This window comes from Fukomys damarensis, unplaced genomic scaffold, assembly GCF_012274545.1.
Source record: "Fukomys damarensis isolate Sample0158 unplaced genomic scaffold, DMR_v1.0_HiC HiC_scaffold_12, whole genome shotgun sequence".
NCBI lineage: Eukaryota > Metazoa > Chordata > Mammalia > Rodentia > Bathyergidae > Fukomys > Fukomys damarensis.
Window position 1 is genome coordinate 35,698,236 of NW_022900924.1, and position 18,241 is coordinate 35,716,476.

At 32.7% G+C, this 18,241-nt stretch overlaps 1 protein-coding gene across 3 annotated transcripts in view; it reads left to right on the top strand.

The window, feature by feature from the left end:
- Window positions 1–490: 490 nt before the first annotated feature.
- The window catches only part of Naaladl2 (N-acetylated alpha-linked acidic dipeptidase like 2), an 853,454-nt gene continuing 835,703 nt past the window's right edge, over window positions 491–18,241 (top strand). For 2 of the 3 annotated variants that reach the window (XM_010632422.2, XM_010632426.2), the window contains exon 1: window positions 679–721. Coding sequence is in view for 1 of the 3 variants with exons in the window: in XM_010632423.3 (XP_010630725.1) it covers window positions 679–721 (43 nt within the window). In the remaining 2 variants the exon portion in view is untranslated. Of the gene's footprint in view, window positions 722–18,241 lie in introns of all 3 variants that reach the window. The other variant, XM_010632423.3, reaches the window with a different exon arrangement.

The following is an 18,241-nucleotide window of genomic DNA, read 5'->3' on the forward strand; positions in this document are numbered from 1 at the left end:
TTGTATTCCTCTTTTACCATGATTAGTGGAGTCACATACATTGTTTTTAATCTTTACAATAATTTGAAGTAAACACCATTCTCTTTTATACAATGATAAAGAGACTGTTTCTCAAGTAAGTTATTTTCCTTGCTTATATTCACATGGCAAATATTACAGATACTTAAAAGCCTGTCTTCATAAAGCTGCCCCAAACAGACTCCCATTCTATTCCTCGTTTCCTTATATTAAAAAAATGGAAGTTGCATAATTTGCTTAAATATTAATTTACTCTCCAAGACAAGCAAACTTGAAAACACTAAAACATGAAGAAATAAAGCTGTGTCTCTGAAGCATATTTTGGTAATATGGTCACTTCTTTGGGGAAAACATGTAAATATATTTCTGGACTAGAGTGAAAGCACCGAATTAAAAGTTAATATCAAAACTGAAACAAAGCCATGTTTGTGAAGCACGCGTTAATAGTAGTACATTGGATCAAAAGATGTGATCTCACTTCATAGTAAAACAGGTCCTGCAAGGCTAGGTAACTCAGGAAGCAGAATGGTAATTATTCACAGAGGACAGCAGGTAGTATACTGTTACAATACTACAGTAGAAAGTCAGAAGGTCAAGAAGCTTGCAGGGTAACTGACACAACCTGAAACTGCTTGGCTCCCTTTAAAAAGAAATAATAACATGGGAGAGAATGAAGCAAAATCACCTAACACGTCTTTGCAAGGTAAGTACCAGCAGACTGAAGTGTTTTTGGCCAGAAATTTAAGCAGTGTTGATAACAGTGAGTGTGTAAGTGTGTGTGTGTGTGTGTGTGTGTGTGTGTATGTGTGTGCATGCATATGTGTGCATATTCGTGCATTTGACCCTACTGCATATCAAGGTGGAGAAGTGAGGTTGGAATTGTTTTGATTCAGAAGCAGGATGTCTCTGTTGTGTCCAACAACTTGGTCAAGATAGAATCACAAATTTGGTGAAAAGTAGAAAAAACCTTTTAGTCACCAGAATAATGCTGAAGAAATGGGACAATAAAATGTATTTTATACTGAAACTCTTCCAACATTGACAGAATATTGACGTTTTTTCTCTACTTGTGGAATTTTTATTTGTTTTTTATTGAGTTTATTGGTACATTTTAGATATACAGTACAGTTACATTCATTATTGGGATCTTGTACCTTTACATGACAGGTCTTGGTTCTGATTTTTCCCCTTGTCCCTGCCCTCCATTCACCCCCTTCTCCCCTCCCCATTTACAAACACTTTATTTCCTTCTTTTCATTTTCTCACATTTTTTTTCTTTTCCCTTATTACCTTTCCCCTACCCTTCCCACTTTCCCTACACCTTTATCCCTTTTCTTCCCATTTCACAATGTCAGTTATCTCATTAGGATTTTATGTACTATTACAGTTTATACACAACAGAGAAAATATTCGGTATTTACACATGTGTGACTTATTTATTTCACTTAGGAATTTTTATTTGTAATCAGGTGTTGCTATCTCTGTGGTTTACCAGCAAAACACCCCTTGTATTTAATATAACCATTTTCTAAAGGCTGAAAATAGGGGCTATGACAAGAGCTTATCTCTTGGGGAGAACAGTTTATTTTACTGGTCTTACTTAATCAGATACCTTTGTCCACCTACACCTTTCCCTTTTCTTCCCATTTCACAATGTCAGTTATCTCATTAGGATTTTATGTACTATTACAGTTTATACACAACAGAGAAAATATTCGGTATTTACACATGTGTGACTTATTTATTTCACTTAGGAATTTTTATTTGTAATCAGGTGTTGCTATCTCTGTGGTTTACCAGCAAAACACCCCTTGTATTTAATATAACCATTTTCTAAAGGCTGAAAATAGGGGCTATGACAAGAGCTTATCTCTTGGGGAGAACAGTTTATTTTACTGGTCTTACTTAATCAGATACCTTTGTCCTTTGAAGGGATTGGCTTTGTTGACATTAGCTTGACTAGACATCTGAAATTAAGCTTGTTGTGGAAACAAATACAATGTGGATCACATTTCAATTTTTTGAGTGAGAAAAGTTTTTTCTTAAAAAAAGAAAATAGGCTTAATTCATATTTATTGAAATAATTTCTAATTGTTTTTTGCTTCTAAATTATATACCACATTTATAAATGAAATTTTACCAAAAGTATGTTTTTTAAAACATCCTTGATAATTATATACATTTGAATTACATTTTTGTGAAACTACAAAAACTATATCAGCAAGAAAAAACATTAAAATTTTCAGTTTCCATTAGGTGCTTAAAATAAAAATGTTACTAAGCTCTGAGAATCTTATTTTTTCCTCTCTGTATATTTGCTAAATATTTTGAAATACTGTATAAATGTTATTATAAGTATCTTTAAATTGAAAGATTAATAAAGAATAATTTAATGTACTTTCCAAAGAAAAATAAGATAAAAGGCTCAGTTAGCATAATTCTATTAACTTTTTTTTGTGTTTTACGGACCAAAATGTATCATGTACCTGATTAGAACATATACCTTGTCTCTAATGTTTTTTCCATTGAAAAGTGTTTGAGAAACTTCTAAATTATTAGTGTTATTCAAACAATAATGATGTGTATAAATGCATACGAATGTTTGATGACGTATCTTATGTTGTATTCATACATTACCTGTCTGTGTTTAGGAACTGAAATAAATCACAGAACAAACAGATCCCATTTCCCTTCCTTTATCATTTCTCTTTATGTTGGAAATGGGTATGATTCACTAACTATAACAAAGTCAAAGAATGTGTATAGATTGCATCTCTGGTTGGGCATTTTTTGTTGTTTGTTTCTTTTTAGTCTCTACAACCTTTAGGGAGGTTTTAAACAATATGTGTACTTTACAGTATAGAGGTGGCTTGCCCTTTCATTCATATGTATGAATAAAATGTAATTTATTTCAGGTTTAATAAACAGTACATATCAGAAAATCATGCAAAAAATTTAAAACAAATAGGATAGCAGATAATTTCAGTATCATCATGTAAGTTAGAGAACAAATTGCATAGATCTCTAACCCTTTTGTACTTGAGGAACGCTTGGGAGAGTGGTTGTTTCCTGAGGTATTCTCCGTTGTGCAGTCTGAGAAAATTTTTCAATAAGAAGTATATTGTTCTCCTCTGATCTTATCAGACTTGAAATGTATCCTTGGTAGGTCTATAAAGATTTCAGATCTGTTTTTTGCTGTATTAAAACATTACCTCTTTTCTGCCTGGAAGAACATGTGTTTTGTTTGTTTTTCAGTATTCTTATTAGGTTGCAAAGGTCCTAGTCAGAATATTAAAAAGCGAAGAGTGTGTCATCATCTGGGTATAGACCTCCTGAGTTCCTTCTTCCTCAGGAGCTCAGTCCCTGAGAACTTTTTTCTGTTCTCTTTTTCTCCTATATGGGTGTGTAAATAATATAATATATAATAGATATAATATAAGCAAGGATACTCATCTCCTTATAAAGTATATGATATACTAATTCACCCTTGATGTTTTTTAAATTAAAATTATCATTTGAATTCTCAAAAATATGGATCCAAATTGTGATAGGAGCTCCATTTAACTGGGATCTTCACTGTACTATTCAGCGCACATTACCTACTTCATATTTGCGTGCCTACTTCATAATTTGCGTGGCTGCCTTTTTAGCATTTCTGTTAATAGCTCTTCTTCCAACCTCAATTTTTCTTCATTCTGTATCTCTAGGAAACCATGCCCCAATGATATCAATCAACAGGAGGAAAGATCTCCATCACTGGAGAATTTGACTGTCAGGCTAAGAGAAATGCCTGCAAAATATTAGCATTTTTGAGCTATAAAAGAACTTAGAGAACCTCAAGTCTAGTGTGTGTGTGTGTGTGTGTGTGTGTGTGTGTGTGTGTGTGTGTGTGTATCTATATCTATATCTATATAGATATAGATATAGATATTTTAGTACTGGGAGTCGAACTCTAGTTCTTGTGCTTGTGAGACAGGCAGCAACACCACTGAGCTAAATCCCAGGCCTCTAATGTGTATACTTTGTAGAGCAGCAAAGATCCTATTAAATTAACATTATCCTTAGTTTCCCAGAAATAGTTGATAGAACCCATGTCTCCACCTTAGCTTCTCAGACCCTGTTATTTTATAGAAGAATTTGGCCCTTTATTTCCTAGAGGCACTTACTTTCCAATTTTGTAAGGGAAAATTAATCTTATAAGTATTTCCTATAGTGACATCTTTCAGTGTTTGCATTTATGACCATGAAAGCATTGCCTAATATTTGGTTAGGGTAATATAGAACTGGTTTGTCCAGGCTTAGATTTTCTTTTAACTACATAGAAATTATATGTGCTTTTGCAATATTTAGATAACTTTCATTACAAGGAGAAGCCAGCCAAAGTCCATAGGCACATGTATATATAGTGCTTTTCATAATAGTCTTTTAAGAGACCAACTTTACTCTACTTGGCTACCAAAGTAAACGATCTAGGCAGGACGGTGCCTTAGTGTCTGTGTACAAGGTATCTGTTGCAGCCCAAAGGTAGTAGTACTGTATGCTCCAACCTGTTGTACTGGTTTGGTGTGAATGTTTACTTTCTGTGGTGGGAAAAAATACCACTGCATTCATGCCTGTGAGTGTCCTGAAATCTTTCTGAAACTCAAAGAAGATTTACCAGTTTGTGACTCTTCCTTTGCAGCCTACGGAACTTTCAAGGCATTTTTAATTAAGAGAAGTGCAAGGAGCTCTTGTTTTACTTCTATGTGTTCAATGAACAAGGCTTTCACTACTTTTAGTGATAGGTTTAAACATGCGAAGACCTGAGGCATTCTGGAGTTGAAATTTAGATATTGCGGCAACAGGGCATTTAGGAGTTGAAGCTTTCAGAAGTTTTGCTGGAGAGATCTCATAACTAAGAACTAAATGGACCATGTTTGGAACAAGTAAAATTGCCGAAAGTGTCCAGGCATGCTATTCCAGGTAAGTTTGACCTAAGTAAATAGGTTAAGTGAAGGTGCGTGTGAAGATAACGAGAGGACTGTTTCTCAGGTAAAAGGCAGAGAGAATCCTCAGAACGGGAAATGAGATTAGGAGATGAAATCTGAAGTAAAATACAAGAAGTATTGAAATGAGCATAACTGAGCCTATGAACCCTTTTTGCCTATGTCTTTCAACATGGATATATGATCTTTATTAGAAATAAAATGGCACGCTATATAATTAAATAGAACATGAGTTAAAACTGATTCATAACAGTATGAGGTTAAAACCTGCTCTTGGGGGAAAAGCCAATTCTTAAACACTTTAAAATATAGTTTGTCCTTGGACTTTTAGATAGTCTTAAAAATAAGCTTTAATCTCAATGAATTAAATAATGTTTTATAGCACTGAAAGTATTTCAAAGGAAACTATTTTGAGTTTCATTTGATGTCACTGTAAAATCTTGAAGAAAAGGTGATACATGCCTATAGAATGCTGTGATTGTTTAAACACTGTTATTAATAACACAATTAAATATTTCCATACATTTAATAGGTTGGAGCTCTGTGAGTGTGCTTTCCTTTTCTTAAGGAACTGGAACAAAGGGTGCAGTAATAATCTGATGATTATATGTGTATAAACGCCATATAATTATTACATTGTATGCTATTCTCTGCATTTTGGAAAGAGTTTAAACAAATTTAGCTAATTGACTAGGACAGTAAGCCAACCTTTTTTTTATTACAGTTAATTTTGGGAGGATTATTAACCGAGCATATGCTTGACTTATTATTGGAAAGTATTTCACTTGATACATACGTGAAGGAAAAATGAGCAACTAACAGGATTACAAAGAAAATGTCATTAGGATGAAAACACTTTAAAGGGCATTGAGCTTCAGTGGATTCCTTGAGCTTCTAATCTCTCTTCAGGAAATATATGTGTAAACAGTTTTATTTGACACGGCTGTTTGTTGCTCTGTTGATAGACATACTTAACTATCCCTACAGTTGAACGCTTTATAGGTGCGTTTAGGAATTCATAGTGAAAAGCAATCTGCCTATATTCTTTACATTTCTCATCAGTATAATACAGGTTATATGTTGTGTATTTTTAAAAAATAAGTGTGATTTAGGAAAAGTTATAAAATCTTATCTACTAAAAAAAGTTCAAAAAATGCTTGGAAAATCAGCTACCAAATTTAATGTAATATATAATAAAAATGTGAATGGTATACATGTACACTTGTTAGACAACACAATCAACTTTGCTGTGTGGCTTGAAACCTTGGCGAATGATGGATTTTGCAAACTGATTAAACTGTTGAAGTCCATTCCATCTTTATGATTCTTTTGTTTTCTTAAAAGTGATTTCCTTTGAAAACAGAACATGAGAAGCAGAGAGGATCGAAGGGTCGTTATATTTTATTTTTCTCTTTGTTTATGGGCCTTTAATGCAATCACATACAATTCCCTTCTTTCATAAACTATTGATAAATCTTGAAAAAATTCTTCATCACATCCATATTTCTTGGTAATGGGTTTCTTAGATGGACAAATGCACTTTGTCATAAAAGATGTACGTTGCTTCCTCTCTTGCCAATTCTTGATATTGTTATAATGACAGATATCAAATAAATCATAGAGGAATCTAAGAATTTATCTAGCTTCATAGAGAACATATAATTTGAACTGACACTGGAAACTTATAAATTAGATTAAGTGGCCAGAAGAAATGAAGACTTTCCTGACAAAAAGTACCCTAGAAACAAGGCATAGAAATTGTATCTATACCTATGTTACTTGTCGTATTTTTTCTCACTGAAAGTAAAAAATATTTTTCAAATATATGCTGCAAATAAGAACATATAATAGAAAATCAAGTTAAAATTATATGAATTAAAATCAATATACAAAATGTATGTTGGGGCATCCTGAAGAATTACTCAACAGGTAACGAGTTTGCTTTCAAGCTACCTTGCAGCCAAGAGAAAGGACGAGATATGTTTCAAGATCTATGCCGTAAAAATAAATACACTAGTTATTCAAGAGATGCATAGATTTCTTAATGAGATAGTGTGATAAAAATCAGGATAATTTTTATAGATGACAGGTATCAAGCCCATTTAGTTTTCCTTTGGCAACACCAAGGATAACAGTTTAAAATGTTATAGAGAAAGGGAAGATCATAATATTTAATTCACCTCAAAGCCTTGAAATAGACAAATTCCTTTTGATCTCTAAAGCCAATATACCATCAAACATTTATGTAAAAAAATTCAAACATGTAATTAATCTAAAATGAAAGGAAGAGAAATCAAAATAATAGGAAAATATAGAGTTGGGTTGGGTGTGCTTAGCAGTAAAACATTTGCCTAGCATGTGAAGGGCTCTGGGTTTGATCCCCAGTACTGCAGCATGGGGAAAAAGACATTTATAATATGAAATATTTACAGGAATTAAATGTTTACAGTGTTAACATTTTAGGACATAAAAATGGGTCTTTTAAATGATAAGCACATCCTCTGGCTGAAATTTCTCTTCTAAAGTTTCCATTGGATTTTATGTAGGTATTGTTCATTCTTTTTGCCTAATGAAGGATTCAGTATAGTCAGTGTGGCAGATGTGTGGAGAGGGTGGTATAAAGAGTAAGAATAAATAATGCATTCACATTGATAATAGCGACATTAATCTGTGCTGTGAGGTAATATCCCTGCCTTAAAGATTTTAAGTATAGATAGGAATTTTGGAGGATAGAAAGAAGTGCATTTACTAAGAAGGTACTAATATTTTCATTCTTGTATACTTTATGATTTACCAATTGATTATGTGAATTTATGACAACGTATTTTTCTACAATATTGCATATATATATTTCTTTTTTCTTTTTTCTTTTTGGTACCGGAGATCAAACTTGGGCCCTTGCACTTGTGAGGCTGGTGCTGAAACAACTGAAATAAATCGCCAGCCCAATATTGCTTATATTTATAGGGATTATAAATATCCCTGTCATTTATCAAACTATTCTATTGAATTTACTAACATAATGTGTGATAACATTGGCATGTAAACATGTATACAATAGAATCTCTGAAAAACCACTCTTCATATGAAATGTGCATTTACCTAATTTGGTAACCTTAATAAGTGGAAAGAACTAGTAAATTTGGTAGTAATTTAAAACCAAAATATACTAAGAGTATTTGATGCTGACAACAGTTTTTCTCTTCCATCAACAAACAGCATGCTGAGCCCCAACTGTAGTGGTAATTCATACTGAACTTCCTAGTTATGTTTCCTCTTATCATTAAGTTATCAAATGAAATATCTCAGTCTTGCCATATGTTCCTAGGCTCACAAACCAAAGTAGCCAGTCTGTTTTAATATATGATTTTTTTCACTATTTCATCATGGACCATTTTATTTTATATATTTGCCTCTTGCACATTTCCCTACACTAAAATGTTCTTCTGATAGGAAACTCCATAAGCTGACATGTTTGTTGTTATATTTCTATCATCTGGAATCATAGCTAGCACAAATTATGTTTTCAACAAGTGTAAATTGACTATGTTCAGACAAGAACAAACATAACATACATTGTATTATTATGTGTCTGCAATTTACAGTTATTCAAACATGAAAATTATGCATAAAGTGAAAGCACTTAACCTAAGTATAAAACAATATAACATAAAAAGTCTTTACTAAGAAACCATTGATAAATAATTTTTTTTATATTGAAAGAGCTTTTTTATAGAAGACTAATAATTGACATATAAACTTTATTTCAAGAGACTAGAAGCGGTGCTTTCTTCAAAATTTCTAGAATTTATTCCTCCTCATTTACTCTAATTCTCTATTGCAGTGATTCTACTCACGATTACCTACATGAGTTCTCAGATACTAAGTTTGAAAGTCAAGGGAAAATGAAACTAGAAACAACAAAATTTAGGAAGCCACATTTATGGAATAATCAAAGTGTGGGCTAATACTTGTTGATTATAGCAGGCTACTTTAAAGTGATTGAAATACGATCCTGTGGGATTTGGCTTGATGTTTGGCTGTGCATCTAATAGTGTAAAAATTATGAGGATAGAAATGATTATTTGGAGAGGAGATGTCTGATACTTTAATCTTGTGTTGGAAATAATTGTGAAGCATCTAAACGCTAATGTCTTTATTTTTTATGATCTGTTTTATATGATTATTCTTGACTTGAAGTGCAATGGCATTTGCCTTTCACAAGTTCTTTGAAGGATACAATCTCAAAATTATTTGTGTGTATATTGAGGATATATACCTCATTCGCTAGTTTGAAGATTAAAAGATAATTTATGTTCAACATCAGAGTGGTCCATTGCATTTATATACACTGAAATGTCTTCTTCAATCATCATAACAGCATAGCCATCATTATTTTACCGTTCAGCTTTATTCCCATCATCCCCCATTGCCTCATTGTGTTGAAGAGCTGAAGAGTCCATGTAATGGTGTAGCAGCTGAAGAAAAGAAATACTTGAGGTTTTATTAGTGTTTACTTGTATTGAATTGGGAAGGAGAAAGAGACTGCTAAAAAATGAAGCATCTGGCTTGAATGATAAAGAATAATATACTTAACTGATTTAGAAGATGTTTTAGAGAACTGATATAGAGATCGGAGAACAGGTTAGGGAAGTAAAACAAAATGAGATTACTTTATAAATGTTATATTGAACAGTAAGAGGTATGTCTTGACAAAAATGGCCAGGATTTAATTTAAAATCCTACATCTTGATAGAGAAAATTGTGAAAGTTTTTAAAGTATAGAAACGGGGATGTATGTAGCTCAGTGGTAGAGTGCTTAGCATTTGTGGGGCATAGGGTTTATTCCCCAGCACTGGGGGAAAAAAAGTATAAAGAGATATAAACAGTAGATGATATTGTGAAGAGGTGAGATTATGCAAAGCTGGTGGGAGACTAAAAAGACAAGAAGAATAATCGTAAATGCTGAAGTTTGAGCACATATAAACAAGATATGTGGGTGACAGATTACATATGATAGAGTTCTGAGGGAAATGCGTGGTAAGAAATTTTATATAAAAAGACTATATATATATATCAAATGACAGAATAGACAAGTAGCAAGAATTTGGTAGATTCAAGGCTGGAATTAAGGTGAAACATAAGAAAGAATACAATTTGGAAATTACCAGAAATAAAGAGGAAGATACAGTTGTTGATTTAAAGTATAAATTTCTTAAAATAGAAATATAACAGAGCCCTGAGAAACTACCATAGTTAATAAATCTGAGAAAGAAGCTAATAGGTAGTCACTTCTTAATCATTTTATAAGGGAAATATAATTAGCTGTTTTTACAAAAGAGAAACCAATTTCAGAGAGAAGGTATTAAAATAGCAGGGCTATGTCTGAGATAGACTTAGATTATTTGAGTGACTCTAACAAGTACAAAATACAGATTTTTCTTTCTCAGAGGAAAAACAATGAGTATAAAGACAGATTTACTGAGGTACCTAAAAGAATGGATGATGGAGTTCCTGCCAAGTGTGTCTGTAGTTTTGTAGACAAAGATAAGTTCATTCAGGCAAGAGTTGTGGCGGGGAGCTATGTGTGGGATGCTGAATTCTTGGAAGATAAACCAAAGGATTGGTCAGCCACAGCTGCAGTGAAGGTAGCTGAGTGTCAGTGAATGTGGGAAAGCAACAGAAAAAAATGCAGGTAGTTATTAAATCATTTTTCACAGAAATGTTTCTGGTAATAATCTAGGTGGTGGGTGTACATATGTGTGTGTGTATATTTGTGTGTGCTTTCTCTGTATATTTAGCTAGAGATTAATATTGCAGAATATTAAGAATTCATAGTGTGATACAACCCTCAGTAGCCTATTCCAGCAACTTCACCTATTGCAGCAACTTCTCTTCAGACTCTTAAGCCACTGGAGTGTAATTTACTAGAAGAGAAAACTTCATTTTATTACAGATCCATAAGCCTTTTTAAAAATAATGGAAAGCTCAAGCTTCACTGTGGATATATTTTTTTAATGGTTTCTCCTTATCTGTGCAAGAAAGCACTCAAATAAACTACTGTCCATAGTTGTGATAGATCTATAAATCTGTGGAGTGATGTTTAGATTAATGTTTAACCATGCAGAGGTTTCATGAACCTTGGATAGTTAATGACTTGCATCAAGGTTTGTATCAGGTTATTAGTATCATCAATGATAATCATGATAAAAATAAATAATTATAAAAAGGCTTTTACTAAATGCCCATCATGGACAAAGCTAGAGTATAAATCACAACATATTTTTCTCCATTGATCACTGTATTTCCCAGGTGTACCACCATTTTTTTAAAAAATTGAACATTCAGAGAGTATTTCACAAATTTATAATTTGTATCTATATGTAAAGCTTAGTGACTGCTAAATATTATTACTGAAAAATATAATATCTCTTGAAGAACCAAGTCCATGACTAATGTATCTGCTCTTCTACAGATACCGTGTTTTACAAAAATTTACTTAACTTCATAGATACACACAGAATTTTTTATTTGAGGTACCATGATTCCTCTAGTCCTACCTACCCTCACATCCTTATCGTATTTTCCTCATATCCACATTCTTGGTACTTTCATTGAGAGTGATAAGGCTCTGAAGAAGAAGTTTGAATTAAATGAGTTATACTACATTCAAGAATGTTTTGAACATTAACCTTCAGTTTGAAGTTTTAGGTGACCAAAAACTGATATTAAGGAATATAGATTTAGTTTTACAAAATATACCTTAAAAAGGTTTTTAAACAAGTGATGCTTTGCTGATACTAAAGTTATTTCCTCTACAGTGTTCCTAACTTAACAAATTAAATGTAAAAGCTATAACTCCTTTATATTATCCATAGACATAATAAAAAAATGTTACACCACATAACTTTGACTTAGTCAATAATTCTAGGCTTAGCCTTAGGGTTTGAAGAGAAAATTATTCCTGTTACACATTTTAATTATGCTATAACTTTGGGAAAGAGCTATTGATCTTCAGCATCTGACATGGGAAAGTTGGTTCTTTTTTGCTCTTTAGTCAGTGAAAATTGGTCATATAGGCTAACAATGAAGAATTTAGAGAAATCAAAGGCAATGTGTATATAATAACAGATATGTTGTTGTATTTGAGTAACTTAAATGTTAGAAGCCTTAAAGATTACCTTTACCAAACACCATTCTTCAGTAAACTAGAAACACACATTTGAGTTATTAAATATATCTTCTTTTAGGTGAAGGAACTTTTGTAGCAGTACTCTTGATGATGTTTAATACTTTAACACAGAAATAGGCTGGCCTAAGTAGGAATTTTTTTTAATCCTGTGCTTTAAGATTCTTAAGAATTTTTACAGTGTCACTGTGATTATCATTTAAAAGTTATTATTTCACAAATTTTCATCCTTAAATCAATATTATGGTTGAAAAGTTTTATTCTGTTAAATAAAACTGATAGCTAATATCCATGATAATGATTTTCATGGTAATAAGAGTAGCTACTTTTTCCTGCGCATTCAGTGGAGGGTGAACATTACTATAAATACATGTATATGTGGCTACACCCACCATGTGAGAATTGGCCTTTATTTTCCTTTTATACAGGCTCGGTGAGATTAACTGGCTAAGGAGTGTGTAGGTACTAAGCAGAGTTGGGATTCAAACCTGCATTTGTCTGACTTATAGAATTATGCTCTAGTTGAATATGTATAGCTTTGTTTATTTGCCATTTTCAGCAAAATTTAATTCATGTTTAGAACTTTAAACTGGCATAAATTTCTATTTAAATTTAAATGTACACAATATATTATTATGCATTGTGTGTGACTCAGCTTTCTATCCCTGTCATAAACTGCCTAAGAAAATCAAATTATAAGAAGGGTTTATTTTTGCCTATTGTTTGCAAAGTTTCAGTGCCTAATTCGTTGGCTTGCTTGCTTTTAAGGTGTTGGCAAGGGAGAAAGGCAGTAATGGGTGTCAAAGGAAGTTGCTTCCCCGATAGCACCCAGGAACCAGAGAAAGTGAAGACTGACATCCTAAAATCCTCTTTGATGGCACTGCCTCCAGTGACCTGTGACATCCCCCTGGGCTCTATTTCTTACAGCACCTAGTCCCAACAGTGCCAGCCTGTGGGTCAAGCCTTTAACCCGTGGGCCTTTGGAGAGCATTCTAGACCCAAATTGTAGCATGTATCCAACAAATATTTAGTGAAATATGATTGCACATCTGTCAAGTGTTTGGAATTTAGATACTGAAGCTAAATTGAAGGAGACATGAGCCACAACCACTCATAGTCTACCATGGGAGACACATGGTAATGCAAATTCTATCGGTTATAGAATCTCTTAAACATTCCAGGAACAGTAGTCCCTTGGTATGTGAGGGGTGTTGGATTAAGTAACCCTTGTGGATAGCAAAACCTGCAAATGCTCAAGTCCCTTATTAAAAGGGCTTACTATTTGTATATAGCATATGCACATCCTTCCAAATGTTTTAAAAAATCTTGTTACTTATAATACCTAATGCTATGTACATAAGTATTATGTAAATACTATGTACATAAATATTATGCAGAATTGTTTAGGAATATGATGAGGAATAAAAGTATTTGTATGTTCTGTAAAATATAATTTATTCTTTGCATATGTTTGATCTGTTGTTGATTGAATCCACAGATAAGAAACCCGTGGATACAAAGGGCAAACTATATATAATGCCCTTCACAGTGGCTCAGGATGCAATGGCATGCACTAATCAACTTAATTTAATTTTAATAGTGAATGATCTAAAACTCTATTTTTGAAACCTGTATTTCTATGTTTCTTTTTTTTTTTTTAAGAAAAGTACAACTTTCTCTATGTTTTAATTTTGGGGCTACCATTCAGCTTTTATTGCAACTTTACAGACACAATTTAGTAAAAAAATAGATTTAAGGCATTGAATACAGACATCTTAGTACAGAAGGAAACTTTTCAAATCCAAATTTATTTTTGTCTTAACTTCAAACAATTAATGATATATACAGTTTGTCTCCAATCCACTTTGATACTGGTGTATATACAGGATTTTGAAAAATAATGCTCTTTAGCTAGTTTAGTGCTTTTGAATATAGAGTAGTTGTGGGATTTAGGCATTATATAAAAGTTACATTTTTTAAGAGGAGATGTTAGAGATCTACTATGCACAATATGCTGGTCCTGGGAAGTCATTTTGTCACATTGTTAGCAGTTACAACAATATCTAAAGGTATTACTGGCTCTTAAGCTATAATATTTGCACAGGTCATCCTGTCTAGAAGCAAATGAATAGAAAGAGGAAAAAAGCATAGTACATATTTCTTTGATTGTCAAAAGTGAAGATCTGTTCATTCACAGAAATGCAGTGTTTCAGTGATAAGAAACCAGTTATAAAGACATATTGGCACGACTAGTATGTCTGAGGAACTTCAAGCATTCATTCATAGAATGTGCATGGTGAGTATGAGGCTACTGAAATCACCTATTTTCCACAAGGGTTACTTATTCACCTATTTTCTTGCCTAGCATAAAACGTGTCTCCAACCCACTGATTGCAGTAGCATTATAAGTATGTGGTAGTATGCTGATTTTACTTCATGTGGATACATGTATGCCTCCATATACTCAGATCTTCATGCACACCTGTCACATTTCAGATGAACATATGTCTACATGTTATATATGTCAGTCACATTTTATGTGAGCTGCTTTTGTGGAACACATCAGAATCTCTTCATGAAGAATTGTTCCTGTGTAGGAATTGAATATCAATGACTCTTGACTCCAGTCTCCCTTATTGGTTCCTAAATGTGCCAAATTAAAGTACCTGCATAGTGGACAAGAAGGTAGCATGGGGATTTCCTGGCTCTCGTTCCTGCCAAATTGACAGGTTGCATTACAGCCGGTGTGCAGCAAAGTGATTGAGAATGTATGGGTTGACAAAACATCCGTGATATGACTGCAGGCATTGTACGTGGATTACATGTCCTGGCTAGTATTGGCCTCAAGAGATGATACCTGGGGCTTTGGCTTGCAAGGGCATCTATATGCATATAAAACATCAATGAAAAGCTGAGTGTCCAAGAAAAAATAACCTTGTCTAGGAGGCTTTACATAAATTGCTTTCCAATACAGTTTGGGTTTTTTTTTTTCGCCATTTAAATCTCATTTATATCTTACTTATATAAGTAGATGCAATAAATATATGTGTTAGATGCTGCTATTATTATTGTTGTTGTTGTTATTATTATTATTATTATTATTATTATTATTATTTTATTTGGACTACTGACCATCTTATTCAGCTGCCAGGAAAACAGTAAAAGCTGGTTTGTTAAAATTAATGATTACAAGAATAAAAGACAACATCATCCAACTAACTTTATGAACACATTTAGCATTCAGAATCCACTCTCTACTTGTAAGATGCCTGACCTTAACATGTAACAAGATAAATTTGATAGGTGTGACCCTGAATTGGACAATAATTTTCAGGATGATCTAAAAGGAAGAGTGAAAATGTAGATTGTAGATAGTGTATAAAACTAGTTGTTTACCATGTATGCATACAAATATTTGTGTAGAAATTCAGGAGAGAAATAGACTTCCACAAACATCTTCATGGACCATAGCATGATGGATTGCGAATAAGGATTTTTATACTCATGTATAGTTTTTAAGTGATAATTTATAGATTTGATTAGATTTTCAAAGCAATTGATAATCCCAACAAAATTAAAATGATTTCTAAAGTCCATTTCCTAAAGTACGTAATTCACTTCACATTCTTATATATTTCTGTTAATATATGTTAATGTTTTCCCCAGAGAAAGAGAAGTATGTTTTATTTTTTAAGAGAAACAATATCCCTTAATTTATGATTAAGAGAACTCTAATTTTCAGTACAAACATTATTATGGGAAATAATTCTCAATATTTTGATCAGAATAAAAACAATTTCAAGTTAAAGTAATAAAATTGCCAGCAAGGATTAAAGTAGATTGTTATTTGCCTACTTTTCATTTTACATGGATCATTAGAACTAATTATGAGAGTGATATCTACATTTCAAATATAAAGATAAATGCTTAGGAGGAATAAAAATATCTCTGTAATGCTGATAGTCATACTTTCTTAAAAAATTATCCATAGCTATAAACCTAAAAATTGAAAGGAAAAATATCTTACATTATTTTGGGGAAAAATGAATATTTTAAGAATTGTACAAAATTACAGTATTTAACAGATTTATTTCATTATATATTCTTACACATTATAAGAATGCATATCTTATACTGCATATACTATTGTTGTGATCATATATTAATAGTACAAATAATCTTAGATTTTAGTATACTAATAATCAGTGTATAAAAATAATCTTGTCTCTTCATTTTTGTGTGTGTGAACTTAGGATAGATATTAAATAAGTTGTAGAATCTTATTGTAAGGCTTCATCAAAGCAAAACAATGAAACAGGATTCATTAGAAAATATGGTGTAGTTGAAGTTTTTAATTTGTCTTTTTCTTTTAAAATTTAGTACATATTGAAATACAAAATGATTACATTCAGCATGGGGAGTGGTGCTTGTACATAATAAATATATTGTAACTCTTTTTACATCCCTGCCATGCCTCTATCTTTTGATCCCCTTTTCATTTACAAAAGATCTGTTTTCTACTATCCATCTTTTATTTTATTCATTAACTGTTTATGTTTTGGGTGTCTAATTTAAGAGAAAATATACGATATTTAAGCTTGTGTGTCTGATTTATTTCACTTCACATTATGGTCTCAATGTGTATCCATTTTCCTACACATGACTCAAATTTATTTTTTTATGGTAGAGTAGAACTCCACTGTGTATAAATACCGTACTTCCTTTACTCACCTCTTGATGGAAATTGTTACTTTCTTCAGTCTGTGTGACATGTACCGTTCCTTAATGGTAACTGCCCTTTTGCCCCTTCTCTGTCCCTCCTACCATATAACCTCCTTATAATGCTTGAATATAAATTAATAAAATTCTTCACAGTAAATTGTTGTAAAATATTTGTAATGGTAGAATGTCCAGCCAAATGAAAGCTATATTTTTGTGTGGTATGGCCTGCTCTGTGTTTTTGAAAAATATTACATAGATAACTGTCAAGATTCAAGATTTTTTTTTTTTTGTACCGGAAATCAAAATTAGGCCCTTGCTCTTAAGAGGCAGGCAGCAGACTTTAACCACTGAGCTAAATCCCTAGCCACAACTGTCAAGATTTAAAGGTTCCACCCTTCTCAATTTTTCATCATTCAATTGTCATACTTAAAATTCCAAGGTCTGAAAATTTTTATAACTAAACTAATCCTGTTGACTGTGCTGATTTATTAGTTTCCTTTGTAATACTGGATTTGAATAGTCATTTTGGGGGGAGATTACCTAAGGGAAATTTTGAACTAGGGGCTTTCTTGTGTGCTATTTCATATGGGCTACTATTTCAAAATAAGCATCATAGGGTGGTTTAAACAATGAGCATTTATTGCTCACAGTCCTAGAAGGATTTGTAGATTCAGAGCACTGTGAGGTCTTTTTGGCTTGATGATGGCCACCTTCTTGCTGTATCCTCACGTGGACAGAAAGCTGTGATCTCCCTTTTTATAAACGCACTGATCCCATCATGGGCGTTCCACCTCTGTGACTTCATCTCAGCATAATGACCTCCCAAAGACCCTACCTCCAAATACTACAAAAGACGGGCCAGCTAAAACTACATACAATTGCAAAAGATGGATTTTTGGGGTAGGAAACACAAACATTCAGGCCATAATACATGTCCTTAACTATATTGAAGAGAAGTGGCGATAGTGGGCATCCTTGTCTTGTTCCTGATTTTAACATGAAGGTTTTTAGTTTTTGGCCATTCAATATGATGTTGGCTGATGGTTTTTCATAAATAGCCTTTATTAAATTGAGGTATAGACCATCTATTCCAATTTTTTGCAGGGTTTTTATCATGAATGGGTGTTGAATTTTATCAAATGCTTTTTCTGCATCTATTGAGAGGATCATATGGTTTTTGTCCTTGACTTTGTTAATATAATGTATTACATTCACTGACTTTCGTATGTTGAACCACCCTTGCATCTCTGGAATAAATCCGACTTGGTCATGATGGATGATCTTCTTAATAATCCTCTGTATTCTGTTTGCTAGTATCTTATTAAGG